Source organism: Macrotis lagotis, chromosome 2 (genome assembly GCF_037893015.1).
Source record: "Macrotis lagotis isolate mMagLag1 chromosome 2, bilby.v1.9.chrom.fasta, whole genome shotgun sequence".
Classification (NCBI taxonomy): Eukaryota; Metazoa; Chordata; class Mammalia; order Peramelemorphia; family Peramelidae; genus Macrotis; species Macrotis lagotis.
Window position 1 is genome coordinate 60,343,262 of NC_133659.1, and position 24,845 is coordinate 60,368,106.

A 24,845-nucleotide genomic window follows, 5' to 3' on the forward strand; every position below is an offset into this window, starting at 1 on the left:
TAGGCTGGGACCAGATTATTATTGCTGCTTTTCAGACATGTTTAAGCATCCCTAATGGGGTTTTCTTGTCGGAGTGGTTTGCCATTTCCTTCACTAGTTCATTTTACAATGAGGAAACTGAGCCAAACTGGGGTAAGTGATTTACTTGCCCAGGATCACACAACTAGGAAGTATGTGAGATCAGATTTGAACTCATATCTTCCTGACTGAGCCCAACGCTGTGCACCTAGAGTTTCCCTATAGCATATTATGTAGAACAGATACGTAGTGACCCATTCACTGCAGGTCAAGGCGGAATCCTGTTTACAATATTCTCAATATTTGTCTTATTTGCTTATCAGACCCAAACACCACGAATAAAGAAAAAACAGACATTTATACAAAAAAAAAACACCACAAAATTAGAAAACTTTCAATAGTAAAATGTTAGAAAAGGTCAAAAAACGTTTATTAAGCCAGGTAAGGAATTATGCTAAGTGTTGAGGATACAAAAATGGCAAAAAAACAAAACAACCCCTGCCTTCAAGGAGCTTACAGTCTAATGGGGAGCCAGCACACAAGATATATGTACCAATGAGCTATGTGTAGAATAAACAGTATCAAATGTAGTGATTTGTAGTCGGGGCTTCCTGACCTGACTGACTGAGCGGGCCATGGGATATCTGGGGGGAACGCCCCACTGTTGCCTCTGGAACTCCTCAGACATTGGCTATTTGGCAAAATGATTTAACACTGGCTGAGTCTGCAGAGCACTCCCAACTGCACACGCACATACACCCACCACCACCACCATTTCCCCCTTTACTATGTGTTTAACTGCCCCTCTGCCCCCATGAGCACTTGGATGCTGTGTAATGCCTCAGGATTGCAATACCCTTAAAGACTTGTTATTTTATTTGTTGCTACTTTGGTAGTCCTTTTTAATTCAAGTTGATAATAGGAAAAAAATAGAGTAAAGGATACCAAAGAGGTCAGTAGTAAGGAGAGGAGTGAGGATATTGCAGGCATGGGGAGAATTCAGAGAGAATGCCAAGAGACAAGATCTTATTCGTGGAATGGCCAAGAGTCCAGTGTCAACTGTATTCAAGAAGTCAGAGAAGAAGGCATAAGATGCTAGGAAAGATAGGAGGGACTAGATTGTGAAGGGCTTTGATGCCCAAAAGGGGATCTGTTTATTCTCTTATGAATCTCACAGAGTAGGGAAAGTGACAACTTAGTATCTAATTTAATTTTGGCAAATTAGTATTCAATGTAATTCAATGTGGCCAAAGTAAAATCCATAGTAAAAACTAACAATTATAGTCTTCCTTAAGCAGGCATTAGATAAAGTTGAAGGCTTGATCAGGAAGATGAGTTCAGATCTTGTCTCTGATATCTTAATATCACCTTAATATGTATGTGATTCTGGGTAAGTCCCTTAATCTCACTTAGTCTCAGTTTCTTTAGGCTATTTTATAGAGTTGTGATATAACTGTATATTTCAAATGAAATATAAAACACTTTGCCAACTTTAAAGCTAGTTATTATGCTGGTTAGCATTATTATTAATCTTTCTAATGTTTCTTACATCCTTTTTTTCCTCTCCCCTCCCACCATTCCAGTCTTAGGCATTAGGCTTGACACCAGCATCATTTTCATTTCAAAGTCTTTATTACTCCCACAGATAGAAGTATATGATACAGACAGGTGTAATACTATCATCACCTTTGTAGGCATTATCCACCACCAGAATGTTTCTTCTGTGACTACTTATCTATTTTCATGTTCCTGAACAAACTATGGCTGTTTTGTAAGTCTGCACTATATACAAATGCCTAATAATTCAGCAATTTGACAATTAACAAACCTTTTAGTTTAATTCCTATTTCTCTAGAAATGTTTATGACCCCATGTATTCTCTATTGTGTTTTGGGGGTGGGGGGTTAAGGAGGAAGGTTTTGAAATAAAAAGGTTAGACCAAAAATAATAAAAGTTTTAACAAAATAGGTCAAAGAAGAGCAGATTCGCTGCTCAGAGAGAAATTGGCAAAATGCAGAGTTTACTGTCTTTATAGATTCCACATTCTATATTCTATTTCATCCTCAAAGAGGCTAGAAGCCCCAAACAGAAACAATATGCAAGGGCTAAGAGAATTCAGCATGTAGAGAAAGGAAGCTTAGAAGTGATTTGTATGATGAAAATGACCCATTTTCCAAGTTCTTCAACCTTGCTTATAAAAATGCTAGAAGTTTTCCATGATAGTAATTTTAAATCGGAATTTGTTTTGTTCAGCAGCCTTTAGTTTGGATTCATCCAATTCGATTTCATTCCATGATGGAAGACGCATGACTATCTGAAGCCAGCTATCTTCCTCATATACTTTGTCGGAGTACCACCATTTCTGGGAAAAGGGAAAGGGAATACAGAATGAGTTCTCTGTGACAAATTCATTAAGGGTCTTTATTTTAGAAATATAACATACGGCCTACTGACTTTCCAAAACAATGGAACTGGTTAGACAAATACATGCTAAACTTTTTTTTTCTTTTTTTTTAGGTTTTTGCAAGGCAAATGGGGTTAAGTGGCTTGCCCAAGGCTAAGCGTCTGAGACTCCAAGGCCGGTGCTTTATCCACTACCCCACCTAGCCGCCCCCATGCTAAACTTAAAAGACAGGAAGAACTATTTCTGACACTATCTAGTTGTGTGACCCTGGGCAAGCCACAGCCCCCGCCTCAATTTCCTTATCCTGTAAAACAACAATAACAGCAACTCAAAAAAGAGGCATTTATAAAATACTTAAAAATATGATTTGAATTCAGGATAATAGCACCGACTTCACAGGGCCGTGATAAAGATTACATGTGAGAGCATGCAGAAAGAGCTTTGCAAACCTTAAAGCTCTATATAAAAATGTTAGCTATTTTTATTTTAGTTATTCTGTTGTATTCTCTAAAATGCTTACACATTATTTAAAAGTACACAAGCACTATCTCACCTGAACATTTCCTAGTTTGCCAAAGTTGATGGCCTTCCACAAAGTAGGGTGTCCCCCACTGGAAGAGTTCAATTTACAAAGTATTTAAAAGGGATTAAATACAGAGAAGCACTAGTGGGGTTGAAAGTGGTGAAAAGTTTAATACAAAGGACAGAATTCCCATTTTATGGGAAAAAGGAGGGACTGAACTTGACTTTTTCAAACCCAGGGAACAATTAAAACTCACTGTCATGTCCCTGATAACCAGGAGGGTTTTAGTCATCTATGAACAACATAGATTATATGGTGGAACAGAGGAAGGGTTTAGGAGAAGGGGTCTCTTTTTATAATTTTCTTCAGATGTTAGTTGGAAGACCATTTTGGGGGGAGGGTGATGTTATAAAGGGGAATTCCTAATCTAAGAATGATCTGAATCAGATGATCCCTTCAGGCCCCCTTTTCCAGGTTTTGCAGAGCTATTCCCAGATCAGGATGCGGATTTTTTTTCAGTCATTTAATAGAAATTTTAACCCAGTCAGATTTTTTTCTAGCCCTTCAGTGTCAGATGGACATATATGATGAAGGATTCAGAGTAGAACAGGACTGGGTTGGGGTTCTGGTGGTAAATCTGATTTATAGTCGATAGATATGGAGCACATAGGATAGATACAGAAGATAAGGCATTGATTACGATCTTACTATCCCCTAATTGAGAGACTCTCCCTTCTCCATGACCCTCATCTACCAAGGTTTGACATGTCCATCTAGTTCCTGGTACACAATGAAAGTATACACGAATCTATGGGTAGACTTTAATCTTCCTCATCTTATATATAGCTTGCCACCTGGCAGGCGTAGAGATTTTAGGAAAGACTCCTTAGCTCCCAGAAGCACCCGACCATAGAATCTGGGTCCTCTCCTCTGGCGGAGAAATCTTCCATTGTTAACAGAAGGGAATGTGCATGTAATGAACAGAACACAAAGAAGGGTAAAACTGTGGTTAACATACTGGGGAAAAGAAGAAAGACAGAGAAGGGCAGTGGAAAAGTCAACCCTTATTCCTCTATGAATTTCCCATTGAGAAAAGCCTGGAGAAGAGAAATCTAGCTGGCAGAGGTGATGAGGTAATCTGAGAGAAACAGAATGTCATCTATGTTCACTTTTTGACTAGACACCTATGATTTTGAGTATAGGAAGCTTGGGGGAAAAGGCTTTTTTTTTTTTTTTTTTTTTTTTTTTACCAATGGCCATTAGTACCAGAATAGAAACTTAACCTTAGCTTGCCTGGGGCATTGAGGGGCCATTGTAACTTGGAAAGAATCAGAATTTAAAAACTCAGTCTTCTTGACTCCAAAACCAGCTCTTTATTCACTATGTCATGCTCATGAAGTTAACTTTAAAGTTAAATGAGTAGAGTACTGGACTTTGAGTCAGGAAGATCCAAGATCAAATCTGGCCTTAGACATTTGACTGTAAATGGCTCTGGGTAAGTCATTTAAATTCCCTCAACTTCAATTTCCTCAGCTATGAAATGGGGATAATAAAAAGCCCCTACAGTTGTGAGAATCAAATAAGATAATATTTTTGAAGTGCTTTGTATACCATAAAGAGTATACAAATGACGATATATTATTGTTGTGATGATTATTGTTTCCCAAAGGGATAGCCTTCAGCTAAAGCCTTTGACTATCACCCCTACAGAAGTCCAAATCTTCAGGAGGGATCTAAAGTTACCTTTGAGGTCAGTGTTAATAAACCCCAACTTCCCTTCCCCAGATTCCATTATTTACTTTGTTGATATTTATCCAAGTTTTCTCCAGTACATTTTCTTGGATATCACAGATCTTTAAAGCTGTTTGCAGGAAGAGGTTACAGTTCTCCTCATCTCCCATTAGCATGCACACATAAGCCATCATGTGGTAAAGCCTTGGTTGGAATATTGGACCCATGCAACTTCGAGCTACCAAATTCTCCAGATTCTAAAGAAAGAACAGTGGATATCTGGTTTGGAAAAAAAAATCTTATTCCTAAAATTTAAATCAGTTTAAATCAGTGAAATCATAATGATATGCACATTCAAAGATGATTTGTGTATTTCGGTCATATCAAGAAAGTTTCTGTAGAAAAATACAAAGAAGACAGTTAAATTTGCGGAACAATATACGGGATCATAACAAACCGATAGTCCAACTAGTCCATGATTCTGTGATGTCAATGGTTCTGAGGGGTCTTTTCCTGGGAGGATATGCTTGTCCTCCTTGAGACGGATTTAAAAACTCATAAACAAAACTCAATTATTATAGATATGTCTGCAAAATAACATATACTAAGTGCCATAAAAACTACAAACATCAATAAAAATAGTCCTGGTCCTTAAAATTCATATGATTTAATTAAACTGTGATCTCTTATAGGCCAGGCTCTGTGCTGGATGCTACAATAATACATAGTTCTTTCCCTCAAGGAGTTTACACACTATTATCAGTTAATATTATGTGTCAGTATGATTATCTATATTATCTAATGTAAAATACTATTAATGTCAGTACTATATGGGTTGCCTCAAGGAACACCACTGACTCTATTGTCTTTTTAATCAAGCTGATTATCATGATGATTCCAAAGAGAACCAGCCTGTAACTAACTCTCTGCCATCCTTTTTTTTTTTTTAGGTCATCCTTTTTATTTCTTACTCTTATAAAGGGAGCACAGCCTGAAAAGACAGATTTTCCTTAAAAGTTAAAATAGATTTTCTTTCACATGATTAATATGAATTTATGTTTAACATAGTTATATATATTCATATATATAACATATACATTATATATATACATATATATATATATATATATATATACATATAAAACCTATAATTAGATTGCTTTTTGTCAGGTGAGGGGGGAAAGGAGGGAGAGAGGAAAATGTGAAACTCAAATCCGTGTAAAAAGAGATTGTTGAAAACTATCACTGCATGTAGTTGGAAAAATAAATAACTATTTTTTTAAAAAAGTTAAAATAGATCATAGATCTTCTGTCACTTAAAAAATCACTAACCTTCTCAAAGCCCAACCCATCATCCATGTCATGGTGGGAAGGGGAGTAGCAATGCAAAGGACTGGCCTAGCAAAAATCACCCCTTTTTCACATGGATCTTGAAAATGCTCTTCAGTCTCTTTTCCTTTTTCCTTTTAGTTCCAAAATCAAGTAAGAGTGCTAGAGGAAAAGTTAGATAAAGAAATGAAAGTAATAGAAGAAAATTATGAAAAGACAACTTGGTAAAAGAGGTACAAAAATACTTAAGAAAACATCTAAAACAGAATTTGTCCAATGGAAAAAAATGCAAAAATTGACTGATGAAAATCATTCCTTAAAAAGCAGAATTAGACTCAAAAGTTCACTGAAGAAAATCATTCCTTAAAAATTAGAATTGGACAAGTAGAAGCTAATGTATCCATGAGATACCAAGAAATAACAAAACAAATTTAAAAGGAAAAAAAGAAGGAAATGAGAAATATTTAATGGACAATATGAGACACAGTAATGTTAAAACTGTTTACTTTTCTATATGGGAAGATGACACATTTATATTCTAAATTCTTTATCATTATTAGGGAAATTAGGAGCCTACATAGAGTAGTGAATTGGTTATGTTGGGATGATGTGAAAAAAATGGATAGGTGAGAAAGAGGGGTGTTCTGGAAGAAAGAGAAAGGGAAAGGAAGAAAGGGGAAAATTATCTCAAGGAAAAGAGGTGGTATGAGGAAGAGCTTTTATAGTAGAGAGACGTATATGAGCAATGCTTGAATCTAATATCTAAATTGGTTTTTATATATAAATATGTGTGTTGGAAAGAATTGTTTTTCATATTGATCAAGATGATATGGGTAATGAATTTACTAATAATTTAGTTTGTAGAGATCTTTTTCCTAGACAGACTCCTTTGGGAGTCAGCGAGAACAAAGCATCCTGGAGTAATTCATTAATCCTGACAAGCCTGTATTCTTTCCCTGACCTGTACTTGCCCATATTAAGTGAAGTAAATCAGAAAACTGTATAGCCTGTTCTGTTCCCAAGTAAAATAATAGAATATCCCCAAGACTAGACTAAACTGTATCCTAGTGAGAAAATTACTCAAGCCACCAAACTGATCATTTTATGATCCACCTTTCCCATCCTTTCCCACTCATGATCATATAATCTCTACTTCCAGCACAGGAGGGTAGAACAATCTTGATTTGTAAATTTCATCTCATCCTTATAATTAATTTGCTAATTAATTAATGACACTCTGTCTCTGACCTGCTGGTTTTCACTCAGGTTAGAGACAAGCTCAATAAAAATTCTATTGATATGTATGTGTGTGTGTGTGTGTGTGTGTGTGTGTGTGTGTGTATGTGTGTGTGTGTGTAGAAATCTATCTTACTCAACAGGAAATTAAGAAGGACAAAAGATAAAAGGGGGAGAAGAAGTGGTGATAAAAGGAGGGACAACTAAGAAGACTGTGCAGAAACAAAAGAAAACTAATTTGAGAGGAAATGATTAAAAGATACAAGAATAAACAGAAAAAAACAGGATACAGTTAGCAATCATGAGTAAATTAAGGAATCATGGAAAAAAACTATATTTTCAGGTCTATGGATAAGGAAAAAGTTTGTGCACCAACAGTAGATAAAAGGTATTATAGGATGTAAAATAGATAATTTTGATGACACAAAATTAAGAAAAAAACTTTTGCACAAACAAAATCAAGGCAGCCAAAATTAGAAAAAAAAACAGGAAAGTTTTAGAACAAGTTTCTCTGATAAAGGCCTCATTTCTCAAACATATAGGGAACTGAGCCAAAATTATTAAAATAAGAGCCATTTTTCCAGTTGATAAATGGTCAAAGGACATGAGGAGGCAGTTTTTCAAAAGAAGAAATCAAAGTTATTGATTGTCTTGTGAAAAAATGATCTGGATTTCTCTCATTAAAGAAATGCAAAATAAAACAATTCAGAGATACTATCTTATACCCATCAGCTTAGCTGACATGCCAGAAAAGGAAAGAACAGATGCTTGTGGGGATATGGAAAAATTGGGACACTAATGTACTGCTAGTGGCCTCATTCTGGAGAACAATCTGAAACTAAGGTCTATAGAAGTCCCAAAGGTCTGTAAAACTGTGCATAATTTTTTGACTCAGCAATGCTACTACTTGGTCTGTATCCCCAGAGAGATCAAAGAAAAGAGAAAAGGACTAATATGTACCATAATATTTATAGAAACTCTTTTTCTAGTGGCAAATAATTGGAATTTGGGGGGATGTACATCATTTGGGGAATAACTAAACAAGTTGTGGAATATGAATGTGATGACATACTACTGTGCCATAAGAAATAATGAGCAGGAAGGTTTCAGAAAAATCTGGGAAGACTTATATGAACTGATGATATATGAAGTGAGTAGAATCAGGAGACCATTGTACACAGTAACTACAATATTATAAAGATGATCAACTGTGAATCAGAAGAAGAAACAAAGCTATTCAATAGTCACATGAAAAAATGATCTGGATCACTACTCATTAGAGAAATGTAGATTAAAATAACTCTGAGATACCATCTCAGACCTATCAGTTTAGCTAATCTGACACAAAAGGAAATGATACATGTGGGTGAGCTCATTGAAAAATTGGGACTCTAATGTACTATCGGAGTTGTGAACTGATCCAGTCATTCTTGAGAACAATTTGGATCTATATGATCAAGACAATGATCCAAGACAATTCCAAAGGACCCGTGATGTAAGATGCTATCCAACTCCTGCAAGAGAGAACAGATTGAAGGACACTTTTTCCCCCACCATGTATTTTTATTGTCTTATTTTGTTGGCATTTTCTTTTGCAACATGGTTAATGTGGAAATATCTTTTGCATGACTTCACATGCATAAATATCAAATTGCCTGTCTTCTCTCTTGATGGAAGAGAATTTGAAACTCAGATTTAAAAAAATGCAATTGGGAAATGTTTAATTAAAAGCACAAGCTTGGCTCCAATGAAGAGATATAAGAAGATACACTGTTGTGGGCACTTTTTCATGTGTTAATCTATTTTTATGTACTTCTCTTCCCTTTAATAAATTTTTTTGTTAAATGGATCTCTTTGAGAGGGGAGAGAGGGAAATATGTATAGGGAGAGATATAGGAGATAAAAACCCCAAGAGTTCAATAAAATTATATATATATATATATATATATATATATATATATATATATATTTAAAATAGTAAGGTTTTCTTATGCCCAAATGCACTTTCATCTGTTCCTTTAAAAAAACTGTTTAAAAAATTGCAAAGTGGAGGTGAAGAAATAGCATTAGTCAGAGGAATTGTGCTAAATCCAGTCTTTACTACTATATGACTCAATTACCTCATCTATACAATGAAGGGTTTGGACAATGTTCTCTGAGGTCCCTTTTATCTCTAAGTCTGTGATCCTGAGTATTGAAATACGTTATTTCTGGAAATTTCCCAACAGTTAGGTGGTAGAGTGCATGGACTTTTTTTTTTTCAGTCTGTTTCTTTGTCTATAAAAATGCCCATATAAAATGGATGTATACCTATTTAAGAAGGTTATTGTGAGAATTAAATTAGATTAACATGTAAATCATAAAGAACTATGTAAATGTTAGTTATTATTGGAATAACTTATTCCTGAAATGGTGTGTTCTTAATAATTTCAATCACTTTCAGAAATTTGTCTGAAATTAATTCCTCTATTTTGCTACCTTAATAATTGGGAGTATGGTATCAGTAAATTTAGTAATTCATTTTTTTTACTGTATCAAGTTCTACAAAGTGTAGATATATTTTTATCCTCATTTTTAGATGAGGAAACAGGGTTTAGAAAGATGACATGATGACTATAGTTACATAACTAAGCGATTAGGGGATTTGATCTCTAATCTCATGACTTTGAGTTCAGCAGTCTTTCCAAAGATGTCAATAATCATTGTATTAGACTGTTAAGTATAGGAGATTAAATTGGCAGTAGTGAATCCTAGACATGACTTGGCAGTGTGCTTACTTCTCTACCTTGCTATCATTTGCCTCCAGATTGCCTACAAACTACAAAAAGGAATTGGAAGAAATCTATTCTCTGGCGGGGGGGGGGGGGAGGTTGAGGGGGAATTAGGGTGGTGACAGGTCAGTGCACCAGCCTCAAGGCAACAAGCAGCTGTAGAGCAAGGAAGCCTATGAGAGGAGGGCTGGCTGGAGGGCCCAACAGTGTAACATCATGCTGAAAACAACATGGTGGGGATAGCGGATAGGATTCTACTTTAGTAGGTTGGGTTTTTAATTTATTTCACCTTGGCCAATGGCCAAGCTTGAGGTACTCCTTTTCTTATTAGCATTCACCTTCTTGGGAGCAGTAAAAATATAACTCACAGCATTAGCTGAATTTTTAAGTAATATGCTCTGTGTATATCTAAGTAGCATCCTCTGTCTTGAATACAAACTCGAAAAAATACAAAGAAGTCACCTTGAGTAGTTCAACTCCAGTGTCTTGGACATTCTCTATTTGCTCTTGAATTTGTTTTTGGAGGTAAAGAATCTGGCATTCCATGTATCTGTTAAATGCCTGGCAGAAAAGGAAGGAAGGAGTCCTTCTCTGGACTAGCTTTTTAGCTCTGTTGAAAAACACTTCAAAATTGTCCCAGTCCTCGAGTCTAGCAAACCTAAAGCACCAATAGAGGGGGGGAGGGGGCAAAGTGTCAACATTACACTTGAGGGCGATTGCTTTTCTCAATTTAGTTTTAGTGAAAATATGCCTTTCTGAAACTGAGTCCCCAGCTATGGGAGATTACAATTTTTAGGTTGAATTCTAGCTCAAGCAGATTTAGAGCATATTTTAAATGGTGACTCCCTCCCACCTGGATTCTGGCATCTGCTGGGAATAGCTGGTGCTAAGTGGGGTGGGGTAGGACAGGAGAGTTGAAATGAAGACAAAAGGAAAGCATCAATTCCATGCTGCTGGAGTGCTGCACTTCATAGTATTATTAGCTAACCAAGCTCATGGTTAGCCAGGTCCTGTTTGAAATATGATCTTAGATTATTCATTTTATCTCTTGGTCTTCAAAGCAGCCCACTTCCTTGCCTAAAACTGAGTTTTTTACAATTGTAGAAGGGAAAGCATGTCTTAAAGGAAGCAGTAAATATTTTCTAAAGTTCCTTTTTGAGTTTGTTTCTCATTCTTATCAGCAATGGAGGCCCTTTGATTCACTAAAGACCCATGGTAGGTTTGCTGGAATACTCCTTGGCTCCCACTATTACTTTCAGGCTCTCTGCCACTATCAAAGAGCTCTCTCCTCCCCAGTTCCTCATCTCATATCACTCACATCTCTTTCCTCACTATTTCATCTTTGAACCTTGTCTTACATGAATAAGTGCTCCTTCTCTTTACCAAGATAAAACCCTCTATATGTACCAGAGATCATGCTAGCCCATATTCTCCAGTAGTATGTCTTCTAGGTCATCCCTACTTTCACTAATATTCAATCACTTCCATTTTGATTATAAAAAATATCCCTGTCTCCCATGTATCCTTAAAATATCCCCACCTGATCCATCAAACCCTGCCACTTATCCAATATCTCTCTTTGTGGCTAAGCTCCTTGAGAAGCCAATTTACTGTAGGTGTCTTCACCACTTCTCTTCTCACTCTTCTTTTGTACAAGTGATGTTTTATCCCTTTTGTATCTCTTCAGGGTGTAGACCCAGTAGTGGTACTGCTGAATCAAAGGGGATGCACATTTTTTATTGCCCTTTGGGCATAATTCCAAATTGCTCTGCAGAAAGGTTGGATGGGTTGGAAGTTACACCAACAATGTATTAGTGTCTCATGTTTCCCACATCTCTTCCAACATTGATCACTGTCCTTTCTGGTCATATTGGCCAGTCTGAGAGGTAGGAGGTGATACCTCAGGGATGCTTTAATTTACATTTCTCTAATCAGTAATGATTTAGAGCAGTTTTTCATATGACTGGATTTCTTTGATCTGCTCATCTGTAAATTGCCTTTGACCATTTGTCAATTGGGGAATGGCTTTTTTTTTATAAATTTGACTCAGTTCTCTATATATTTTAGAAATAAGTCCTTTGTCAGAATCACTAATTGTAAAAATTGTTTCCCAAGTTACTATATTTCTTTTGATCTTAGTTACAGTGGTTTTGTTTGTGCAAAAGCTTTTTAATTTAATGAAATCAAAATTATCCAGTTTGTTTTTAATGATGTTCTCCATCTCTTCCTTGATCATAAACTGCCTCCTTGTCCATAGATCCAACAGATAAACTATCCCTTGTTCTAGTTTGCTTATAATATTGTCTTTTATGTCTAATCCTGAACTCATTTTTATTTTATCTTGGTACAGGATGAGAGATTTGGTCTAATCCAAGTTTCTGCCATACCATCTTCCCATTTTCCCAGCAGTTTTTATCAAAGAGTGCTGGGCTCTTTGGGCTTATCAAACAGCAGATTACTATAATCATTTCCTGCTGACTCTTTTGCACCTAGTCTATTCCACTGATCCACCTCTCTATTTCTTAGCCAATAGCAGTTATGATGACAGATGCTTTATAATTTTAGATCTGGTAAGGGCTAAGTCACCTTCTTTAGTACTTTTTTTTTCATTAAATCCCCTGATATTCTTGAGTTTTTGTTTTTTCCATATGAATTGAGTTACAATTTTTTCTAACTCATTAAAATAATCTTTTGGAAGTTCACTTTCTTCTTAATGAACTCTTTGCAGTCCTCAGCATTCAGCTCTCCAAAATTACTGAAAGTTGGGGCAGTTAAGTGACACAATGGATAGAGCACTGATCCTGGAATCAGAAGGACCTGAGTTCAAATCCAGTCTCCTTAATACTTAGCTATGTGATCTTGGGGAAGTCACTTACACAAAAACAAAAAATAAATGTTGCTAATAGTCTCTTAATTGCCCACAGCAGCCGAGAACTTCCACAGTAAAGACACTCAACAAAGAGCAGCTCAATAGAGAGATCAAAGCAACAGAGGACGGAGAGAGCAGAATTTGTAGCATCAGTGGACTCTTTCTTGGCCAATCTAAGTTCCTTTTCTTCATCCTCATCCTTCCTGATCCCTCGGTACACTGTCAGTCATCCCCATCTCCTCAGTGCTCTCTTCTTTTGTGATGCTGCTCTCTCCTGATTCTCCTCCCTGACTACTCCTCTCTTGTTGGATATTTATGGATCTCATCCCTACTGACAGTGCCTCAAAACTCTCTCTTGGACCCTACCCTCCTGCTTCTCTTTTCCCTCTCTGCAATTTCCATTTGATCTCATCAGCTCTCATGGTTTCAATTATCTTTATTCAGATAACTCACACATCTACTCATCCAGCTCTTAACTCTTTCACAATCTCCAGATTCATCTTTTCAACTGCCTTTTAGATCTCTCAAACTGAATATCTTATAGACATCTTAAACTCAACATGGCCAATTGAATTTATTAAATTTTCCCCCAAACTCTCCCTCTTCCTAACTTCCCTATTACTGTTAAGGGTAACACCAACCTCCCAGTCACCCAGGCTTGCTACCTAGGCATGGGTTATGGCATGATTCATGGAACTGTACTCTCACTTCTCTCTGCCTCCTCACTATCTAATCAGTGGTCATTTCATAGAGTCTCCACTTTTATAATATCTCTCATATATCTCACTCCTTCACTCTTATGACATTGCCACAACCCTGATGCAGGCCATCATCAGTTCATAATTGAACCATTGCAAAAACCTGCTAGATGGTGTCCCTGTTCTCTCTCCACTCCCATCCATTCTCCTCTTAAGTTGTTAAATTGTAAAATGTATCTCATTATATCACACTCCTATTCTGTCAACTCTGTTGCCTCCAGTATCAAATATAAAATCCTCTGTTTGGCTCTCAAAGCTCTTCCTAACCTGATCCCTTCCTATCCTTCCAGTCTTCTTCTAGACTAGGCTCTGAAATCTAACTTTCTTCTTGTTTCATCTCCTGACTTTGGGCATTATCATGGGTTGTTCCCCATGCTCCACTTTTCCTCATCATCCCCTTCTGACTTCATTCAAGTCCCACCCTCTGTAGAAAGCCTTTCTCAGTCTGCCCTTTGAAATGGACTCCAATTGATCCAGTATTTCTCCATTTTGTTTGCAGGTGGTTGTCTGTATGCTGTCTCCCAGTTAGCCTGTGAGCTCTGGAGAGCAGAGTTGGCCCTTTTTTTTGATGAGTCTTTGGTCCTACACACACTTGACTAACAGTTTTATCATTGATGCTTTTAGTCAATGCTCTTTACTGTTTGATACTGAGTTTCTCATCCCTCCCCCAAACTCCTCCTCCTCCTCTTCATAAATTTTCCAACTCAGATAATTGTATCACTCAATCACTCCATACTTGTAAACTCAGGATTGTCATTGATTCCTCCTTCCCTAAAATATTTTCAAAGCCTTTTAGTTCCAGCTGCCAGTTCCTTTCCCAACATCACTATCCTGGTGATACTTCCTCTAGACTACAAAAGTAGCTTCCTAATGTCTCTTCTCTCCATTCCATCTTGCACATTGCTGTTAAATGAGTCTTCATAATGCACAAATTTAATCTCATTACTTCACTGCTCCACCTTCACTTTCTACTTTCCAGAGCTGGTTCTAGTCCACTTCTCACTTCATTTCAGTTTAATCCATCCATCTTATCTCATACAGCTCCCCCTGTCAACCTGGAACACTGCATCCTTTGATCATGACTTTCATTCTCCTGCTTTAGAACCTTTGAACCACATCTGTAATTCCACCTCTTACTTCCCTGACTTACCCTGTTGACACTGCACCCATCCCCACTTCCTTGTTCTCTCCCATTGGAAGGTGATTTCTTTCTCATTGAATCTTAAAACATTTCACATTCTTCTCACCAATCCCACAAAATTCCTTGAAGGAAGGAACTGGGTTTCATTTATCTTTGGCCTAGCACATTGCTTTACACCTAGTAGACATTATGACTAAATGTTTATGTGTTGAAGAAATGAGAGATGGATAGTTAAGCTTTGTGTTACCAGATGGCTACATTCGAATAAAGAGCCAGTAACATGCCACTGTGGAATTTGAGGATTTTGTTATCTTCTCGATGATTTATGAATTCCATACATTCATCAAAGCTCCTGTAAATGAAGCCTATGAAGGACAAGAAAAGGTACATTTCACTTGGGTCTCCCTTTCTTAGCTTAGTAATTATCCCTGAGAGAGTTTCACAAGAAGGGAGGTTGTATTCCCAATCTGCTTTTTAGAATGGTTTGAAACCAGAGGGGTCTTGTGACATGATGGCTACATGCCACTGACTGTTCTCTGTAGGATCTAGAGTCTACAGAAACTTGGGCAGCCCCTTGGCAGGTTGAAGGAGCTGGGCCTTTTTGCTCCAGTCAGGAAGGCATGCATTTCTATTCCACCATTCTAGCTATTGTCTAATTGGTAGCAACATTTGAATTTCTTTTCATGATGGTACAGTGGGACCGTGCTAGATAACTGGATTGGACTCTGGTTTAGGGTGTGCCCTGGACCAGTCTTAAATAAAAGAATTGTAGTTTTTTGTCTTCTGAAAGTATCTCCTACCACAAATATTTAATTCCCACTCTACTTCAGATGTCTGAAACTTTGTAAGAATTTTTTTCTTTTGAACTAAAGCCTTTGGTTTCTAAGAAGCAAATACATATACAATGCTTGGGGACAGGTGATATTACACACCTTTAGTGTGTTCACTTGGGCGTTTAACCTTGAGTTTCTTCTCTTCTGGGTGCCTCTGTTTCCTCAGATGAAAAATAGAGAAGTTGGACTCAAACCACTGATTTAGAACTAGAAGGGGCCTTATAGGTCATTGAGTCCGTTTCACAGATGAGGAAACTTGAGGTCCAGACTTGAAGACCTAGGACTTGCTCTGGGTTGGGGTAGTTACAATTAGAGTTAGAATTAGAGTTAGGGTAGAATTCAAACAAAGGTCTTCCTGACTCCAAGTTCAGCAATCTAACCATTGATATCCATGGTCCCTTTGCACTTTTTGATTCTGTGATTAAGATATCAGCCAAGGATACCTTGGTATGATTTTTTTTAAAGCAGATTTCCTAGTGATACCTTTTTTTTTCCTCCAAGGATTTTCCCAAACCACATTATATAGAGAGATACTATTCCCTTCTTCCCTAAACCTTTGTTACCCTCGTGCTCTAAGCAAGATGGTCCTTGTGTGCACTTCTGGAATTTCTTGCTATCAGTTCCATTACCCTTTCGCCTTAATCTCTTCCACTTAAACCAGGGACCAGGCAGTTCTTGGGGGAAGCCTTTCAAGATTCAGGACCCTTGTTGCCCTCTTAAGAATGCAAGAAAAGACTTACCAGCATAAAGCAGGATATCTAGACAAACAAAATAGAAAAGTCCTTGGCTGATGGCATGTTCCTCAATGGTAGCAAATGACCAAATCCACTCCATCACTTCCACTGTTTTCTGGTATCTGGGGCAAGAAAGTACATGGCCTGTCCCTGTCTAAACTGAAACATTCTATTGCATCTGTCCTGCCAATATAACCTTTCCCCTTGGGCCTTGTCATAGATACCTGTTTCTCATCAAGAGAGCTACACTGAGTCTGTGAAGGACGAAATAGTGTCTGTTGGGATCTTTGATCAGCTGCCACATTCTGTGGGCTCGGAAACCTGGAGAAGAAATCATCTCAATCTGTCTTCTCATTTGATCCCCAATAGGAGGTCTAGTCTAGCTTTTGTCTTTCTCTCCCATGTGTGCCTTGCCCACAAGGTAGGGGGGACAGGGCCTGCACTGGGATTTCATTGGTCCTGAGAGGGAACTGTCAGGTAGTAAACTCCTCAACTGGGACAGGTGGCATGTTCTCTGGGACTTCAAAGTTTGAGCACTGAGATGCTAAGTGTCTTGTCCAGGGTCATCCAGCTAGTTAGTACCTGTCAGCAACAGAACCTGAACCCAGTTCTTGGCTTTAAGGTGGCTGTATCCAATAGTTCTCAAACTCTGGTCTACAGAGCCCTAGAATCCCAGAGACCCTTTCAGGGCATCCTCCAGGTCAAAACTATTTTCACAATAGTACTAAAAAGTTTTTTGACTATTACAATTGTTCCTCCCTTTTCCAAATCCATATTTGCGTGTCTACATTTTCTTCATATCTTTCAACCAAAACAGCATTAAATTGAATACAGAAGCAGATATAACAACCTAGCTGTCTTCATTTAAGCCAGTAATGAAAGACATTTGCACAGATATATAAAACAATGCCACTTTTCTCACAAAAACATTTTTTTCACTTTGGAAAATAGTTGTTTCAGGTTAAAACATATGATTTATGTTAGTGGGTAATGAATTTATTATTGTTATTTTAAATGAATTGATAAATACTTTTTAAAAATTATCCACCTTAATTTTTAATGTGTAAATCTCTATAGATAAAACCCATAGAAACTACAGCTCTTTAGAATTTAAAAGAATTTTTGAGTGTAAAAGGGTCCTGTACTTTACAATATGTACCTCACACACAAGAGCGCCCCCATGCTGCCACTCTTACCTCACACATGCAGACCCTTCATAAACAAGATTGGATGTGCATTGGAGGTCCTGGGTTACCCACTCAGAGGAGATGAAAAGGAAATCTTACCTAACTGGATGGATATCTCTAGGTAGCCCATTATGAATTTGGTGTAAGACAATTTTTCTGCTACATAAGCAATTATTTCCACGGTCTCTCTACTCAAGGGCTTATTGAAGATATTCTCCATGGCCATGACTTCATACTTGAACCATAATCCCTGGTAACCTGCTAGTTGACTGTGCAGTGAGTAATCCAGGTAGGCTTTAATGATCTGTAGTATCCTCAGTGAAAGAGAGAAAGGAAGGAAGGAAGACAGAAAAAAAGGACAAATGTGAGAAGGAATCCAAAGCTGGCTATCCTACTTATAATCAATCAATAATCATTTATAAAGTGTGCACTATGTGTTGGGCACTGTTTTAAGTATTCTGCACATACAAAGAAAAAGCAAAAATAGTTTCTGCTCTCAAGGAGCTGATATATAATATCTCAGAAAGAAATGCATACATATATATATATATATATATATATATATATATATATATATATATATATATATATACACACATACATACATACAGAGAGGATACCTAGGCGTAAAATGGATAGAGTATTGGTCCTGGAGTCAGGAAGATTCATCTTCCTGAATTTAAATGTGGCCTCAGACATTTATTAACTTTGTGACTCATTTCATCCTATTGGCCCCAGTTTCCTTATCTTTAAAATAATCTGGAGAAGAAAATGGAAAACCACTCTGGTATCTTTGTGAAAAAAACAGCAAATGGGGTCATAAAGAGTTAGACATGACCAAAACAGCTCAACAACCACAGCAACAGAAACAGAGTGGATGGAAGATAATCTTACTGGGAAGGTACTTGAATCTTGGAATCTATGATAGGTAGAATTTGATCTAAATCCTAAAGAAATCACAGGTGAAAGCAAAAAAAGGGAGAGCATTCTACATAGCCAGAAAAAAAAAGGCATCAAGACAGGAGATGGAAGGTCATTTTCGAGAAACCAAAAGTAGGCCAACATGACTGTACCATAGATCTCATAGAAGGGGGTAATGTATAAGAGGAACAGAAAGACAAGATAAGGTTAGGTGATTAAAAAAATGAAAAACAAAAAAATCCTTCAAATGCCAAGTAGAGAAGCTTCTATTTGATCCTAATGGTAATAAGAAGCCAATAAGAGTTTACTGGGGAGAAGTGAGACATGGTGAGAGCTATGCTTTAGGAAAATGATTTTGATAGCTAAGTGGAACATAATTTGGAGCAGGGAGAGACCAAGGGTAGGAGGCTCTTGTGATTGTTCAGGGGATAGGTCATTAGGGCCTGAACTAAAGTGGTGGCTATGTGAGCAGAGAGAAGGTAGTACACAGGAAAAATGCTGTGGAGTGGAAATGGTAAGATCAATTGGATTGTGGAATGAATGACAGGAAGGAGTCAGTGGTACCATAGATATAAATCTGAGTGGCTCGGGCGATGGTGATGCTCTTTATAGTAAGAGGGAAGTTTGGAAAAGAGGCAGATTTGACAGGGAGAGATAATGATTCCAGTTTTGAATTGAAGGGGTAGCTAGGTAGCACAGTGTGAATAAAATGCTGGACCTGGAGTCAGAAGACTCATCTTCCTGAGTTCCATTCTATTCTCAGACACTCCCTAGTTGTGTGACTTTGAGCAGTCACTTAACCCCATTTGCCTCAGTTGCCTCATCTGTAAAATGAACTGGAGAAGGAAATGGCCAACCACTTCAGGATCTCTGCCAAGAACACTCCCAAAAGGGACCATGAAGAATGGAACATGACTGAAATGACTGCAGAACAACAACAAAAGAACTGAAACTAAGGGAGTGTTCATCAATTGAAGGATGGTTCAATAAATTATGGTATATGGACATAATGAAATACCATTTTGCTATAAGAAATGATGAAAGAGATTGTTTTAAAGAAACCTGGTAAGACTGATATGAACTGATGTAGGCTGAAATAAGTAGAACCAGTAAAATTATATTTATATATTCATATAAAAAACACTGTAAAGATGAATAGCTTTGAAAGACTTAAGGACTCTGACCAATGCAGCAAACATGAGGTTAAAGAATGTTGCCCAATATCCAAAGAGAAGTGAATAAAGACTGAATAAACAGAATAAGACAATAGTCTATATATATATTTGGACATAGCCAGTGAGGGAATTTGTTTCATTCGACTATGTGTATTTGTTGTAAAGTGTTTGTTGTTTTTTTTTTCTCAGTTGGGGAGAGGAGTTGGAGGAAGGTGGCAAGAAGAGAAAATAAATATTCATTGACTAAAAGAAATGAAACAAGAATGTAAGTTTGTGGGCAGGCACCACGCCCAGCACCCAGAAGGAGCTTAATCCTTACATTTTTTCACTCATAGTTACAAACTAGATGATCTCTCATACGCCTCGCAATTCTGAGACTGTAAGTACATGAAAGCCTACCTGGAAGTTGTCCTGAGTCTCCAGTGCAGAATTCACTTGCATCATGGCAGCTAAGTGGGCAAAGTACTTGCAGTGACAAGCATAATCCAAACTGTATATCTGCCATAAGGATGACAGGCAAGAGAGTTGCTGGTGGATCTGGGCCAATTTTCTTTTCCTATTAGATAAAGGACAAAGAAAAATCATACAATGGGCCATAGAAGGAAGCCACAGAGTAATGCAAAGAAGAATCCTACTTGGGGTGCCAGGGTGGACCAGATGACTTCTGAAGTTACTTTCAATTCTTAAGATTCTGTGAAAAACTAAGAATGTGTAGTCTTGCGAATCATGAAAGACTTCCTTGCAATTATTCCTCCTGGACTCAAAGCAACAATTTCCTAGTTTCGTAGGATTTAAAGATAGAAGGAAGCAGAAAGGTCACCTAGTGAACTCCCTTTGTTCTAAAACTGAGGACCTAGAGGAATTTGTCTGTCTTGTGATACAGAAAGGACAAGAAAAGACAATCTCTCTTCTTCTTCTCTTGTTAAACAGACCTTATTCTAGAAGAAGAGGAGGAAGCATAGATCATAAAAGATCACACCAGAATTTCACATCTAACACAGACCAAGCATCAGAGAGTAATCCTGGAAAAGAACAACTCCTTACTAAAAGTAAGGAACAAAGCATGGAGATCCACCTGGAGAGTTCAGTCTCTTCCACTCTGTAATCTTCCTCAGATTGAAGACAGTTATTATATCCTTTTAAGTCTTCTCTTTTCTCAGTTAAACATCCAGTTAATACACTCCATTCTTATAGGGTATGATCTTGAGGCTTGGGCTATCTTGATTGCCATCTTCTGAGCAATTTCCAGCATATTAATTTCCAGAACTGAATATATATATATATATATATATATATATATATATATATATATATCTCCAGATGTCTTCTAACCAGAGCAGAAGACATCTGAACTTCCTCCATCTATACTTACTGTACATATCCATGCATACTGCACACAGTGCCTCTCTCTTAATGTAGTTTAAGAGTAACTTTCTTTGACTTCCATATCATTCTACTGGCTCATCTTAAAATTACAATACACTAAAAATACTAAATATTTATCAGACTCTGCTGTATAGGCATGCTTCCCCCATCTTAAACTTGTCAAGACTTCACTTTTATTTCCATTTCATTTCAAAACTTCAGCTCTAACTGAAGGGGGTTGGAATGCCAATGCTGGAGCCCACTTTGTTTTTTGTCCTGCCTGTGAGCTAAAAATGGTTTTTATCAAGTTTTTGGGGATCTAGACTATGTTTTCAAAGTATTAGCTCTCCTTACAAGCATTCCATTTATGACAACTAGTTGATAAAAAGGTTAATTTTCTACCATCCTTCTCTGAAAAAGTTTATTAATGATTTTATATTTTAAAACCTAAGACTCAGAGATTTCTTTCCAAGTTGACAATTCCGTTGACTTTGTCTGTGTGTGTGTGTGTGTGTGTGTGTGTGTGTGTGTGTGTGTAGAAATCTCAGCAAATCATGTTCAATCCCATCTAAAAATATTATCATCTTGACCAAACCATCTTTTCCAGGAGAAAAACATGAGAAAGTTTGTCAAATCATCTGCTAAAAATGCCAGTGCTCTCATACCCTAAATGAATTTATTACCTCAGCACAGAAGTAAACATTTCTTCTAATGATGCAGATCCATCCTGTCCAACCCATGTGCTCATCGGGGTATGTTGCTAAATGTTTTAAAAGCTAGCTTTCTTTTTTTTTGTTGTTTGGGTTTTTTGGGTTTTGTTTATGTATTTATTTATTCTTATTTATGTACAAATGATGTTTTTTCATACATTATTAAAATATTCTTGTTTGAGTAAACATAATCCCCCTTCCCCCAAAAAATATAGACTTGCATGAGTGATGAGAAAAAATTAAAATTATTATTATTATTATTGTTAATAATAATAATAATAGGTGCAGCCTGGTGGCTCAGTGGACGGAGTGCCGGCCCTGAAGCCAGGAGCACCCAAACCCAAATCTGGCCTCAGACACCCGACAATCAACCAGCTGTGTGAGTGACCCTGGGCAAGCCATTCCAACCCCATTGCCCTGCAAAAACCAAACAAAAAAAAAGACCCAAAATAAAATACAATGATAAAAATAGTAATAATAGTAGGGGTGGTGGTGCAGGTGGTGCAGCAGACAGAGCACTGGCTCTGGAGCCAGGAACACCCGGGTCCAAATCTGGCCTCAGACGCCCAACGATTACACAGCTGTGTGGGCCCAGGCAAGCCACCCAGTCCCATTTGCCCTGTAACTCCCCCCCAAATAATAATAGTAATAAAAAATGTGCTACAGTCTGTTTTCCAACACCTCCAGCTCTGTCATGGGTGGATCACATTCTTTATAAGTACATCACAAAAATTACTTCCATATTTTTCCACCATTGCAATTGCTGATCGCAACTCCCTCCATTCATTACTTCCCCACTACCATATGCTATATTTTCTCTCTCCTTTCACTCTGTCCTTCTTCTTAAATGTGCTGTAGGGTAGCTGAGTGGTGCAGCAGACAGATCCCTGGTCCTGGGACCAAGACACCCAGAGCCCACATACCACCCCTTAGGCCCAGCATCCATGCGGCCCTATGGTCCTGGACAAGCCATCCAATCCTAGCTCCTTGCAAGAAGTAAAAAAAGAAAATGTGTTATATCTGACCACTCTCCCCCCATGGTCCATCTTCTCCTCCATCACTCACATCCCCCCCTTTCCCTTTCCCCCCCCTTCTTACTCCAGATGCCTATACCCCATTGAGTATATATGCTGTTTCCTCTCCTAGCCACCTCTGATGAAAGCGAAGATTCCCTCATTCTCCCTTGCCTTCCCCCTTCCATATCATTGCAATACCTCATTGGAATAAAAAAAAAATCTTATTATATGAAATATCTTAGCCTACTTCACCTCTCCTTTTTCTTTCTCCCATTACATTTCCCCTTTTAGCCATTGACTCCATTTTTACACTGTATCTTCAAATTCAGCTCTTTCCTGTGCTTCATCTATAAAAGCTCTTTCTACCTGCTCTATTAAATGAGGTTCATATGAGTATTATCAGTATCATTTTTCTATGCAGGAATACATGTAGTTCATCATCATCAATTCCCTCATATTTTACCCTTCTCCTTCACTCTCTGTGCTTCATCTGAGTCCTGTATTTGAAGATTAAACCACCTGTTCAGCTCTAGCCATTCCAACAGGAACATTTGAAATTCCCCTGGTTCACTGAAAGTTCATCTTTTTCCCTGGAAGAGGACATTCAGTTTTTCTGGGTAATTTATTCTCGGTTGCATTCTGAGCTCTTTTGCCTTCTGGAATATTATATTACAAGCCCTACAAGCTTTTAATGTAGTTGCTTCTAAGTCCTGTGTGATACTGACTGCTGCTCCACAATATTTGAATTGTATCCTTCTGGCTGCTTGTGATATTTTCTCTTTGACTTGGGAGCTCTGGAACTTGGCTATAATATTCCTGGGGGTTGTTTTTTTTTGGATTTCTTTCTTGGGAAGATTGATGGATTTTCTCAGTTTCTATTTTGCCCTCTCCTTCTGGCATATCAGGGCAATTTTCCTGTAGTTAATTCTTTGAAAATGATGTCAAAGCTCTTTTCTTGATCATGACTTTCAGGTATTCCAATAATTTTTAAATTATCTTTCCTGAATCTGTTTTCCAGATCAGTTGTTTTTTCAATGAGATGTTTCACATTTTCTTCTAATTTTTCATTCTTTTGGTTTTGAAGTATCGTGTCCTGATTTCTTGTAAAATCAGCAGCCTCCCTCAGTTCCATTCTACACCTGAAGGATTTGTTTTCCTCAGAGAGCTTTCTTATCTCTTTTTTCATCTGGTCAATTCTGCTTTTTAAAGCATTCTTCTCAATAATTTTTTGAACTGTTTTATCCATTTGATTGATGCTGGTTTTTAACATACTATTTTTTTCAGCATTTCTTTGGATCTCCTTGACTAAGCTGCTGACTTCTTTTTCATGCTTTTTCTTACATCTCTCTCATTTCTTTTCCCAGTATCTCCCTCACTTGATTTTCAAAGTCTTTTTTGAGCTGTCATAGCCTGAGTCCAATTTCTGTTTTTCTTGGAGTCTTTAGATGCAGGAACTCAGACTTCCTAATCTTCACCAGATTGAATATTTTGATCCTTCTTGGGATCATAGACAATGTATTTCTCAATGGTGTTCCTCTTTTTTCTCTGTTTACTCATTTCCCCATCCTGTGCCTGGTTTTGGGGTGCTTCCTGAGCTTTTGAGTATTATTGGGACCCCCCCCCCCACAAGGATCTCTGTATGTGAAGCTCTGTCTTCCCTCCTGGTCTGTGAATGCCCACAAGTACACCCTTCTGCCATGGGGCTGAGGTGGGGGGTGCCCTGCTGTTCTATGGGGGACCTAGATTGTGATCAGGATCTGAATGTGGTCAGAGCTCCAGAGTCCTGTTCCAGGGACAGAGGACAGAGCTAGGCAGTCTCTCTCCATTCCCCTCCCTAGGCTCAGCACTTGGCCTGGGGGCTCTTGCTTACAGGTTCTGCCTGCTTCTGGTTCCTGGATCTGGGCTGCCACTGCTCGCTGAGTGCCCTGAGGGCTGGGCTTCACACACTCACTCTGGCAGAGGTCCCCTTGCTGATCACCCAAGTTGTGCCCAGTGCTCCCCAGGGTATAGGTCAGGAAACTTCCCCCACTGCCATGAGTCATGTCTCCCAGCACCCTGAGGCTTCCTCCAGGAGGCTGAAGTTCCTTTTCTCTGGCAGGCTGCCCTTCTAACCCCATGAAGCGG

The 24,845-nt window shown here is 38.0% G+C and overlaps 1 protein-coding gene across 9 annotated transcripts in view; it reads right to left on the minus strand.

Annotated features, from left to right (window-relative positions):
- Positions 1-801: 801 nt before the first annotated feature.
- The window catches only part of ADCY10 (adenylate cyclase 10), a 127,241-nt gene continuing 103,197 nt past the window's right edge, over positions 802-24,845 (minus strand). For 5 of the 9 annotated variants that reach the window (XM_074221919.1, XM_074221915.1, XM_074221918.1 and 2 more), the window contains 8 exons: positions 20,030-20,186; positions 17,634-17,838; positions 16,572-16,668; positions 16,354-16,469; positions 15,028-15,145; positions 10,475-10,670; positions 4,745-4,933; positions 802-2,380 (listed from right to left, as the gene is read on the minus strand). In XM_074221919.1, coding sequence (XP_074078020.1) covers positions 2,222-2,380; positions 4,745-4,933; positions 10,475-10,670; positions 15,028-15,145; positions 16,354-16,469; positions 16,572-16,668; positions 17,634-17,838; positions 20,030-20,186 — 1,237 coding nt within the window. In that variant the 3' untranslated portion in view covers positions 802-2,221. Of the gene's footprint in view, positions 2,381-4,744; positions 4,934-6,008; positions 6,168-10,474; positions 10,671-15,027; positions 15,146-16,353; positions 16,492-16,571; positions 16,669-17,633; positions 17,839-20,029; positions 20,187-24,845 lie in introns of those variants that run through there. The other 4 variants (XR_012475592.1, XR_012475593.1, XM_074221920.1 and 1 more) reach the window with 4 other exon arrangements.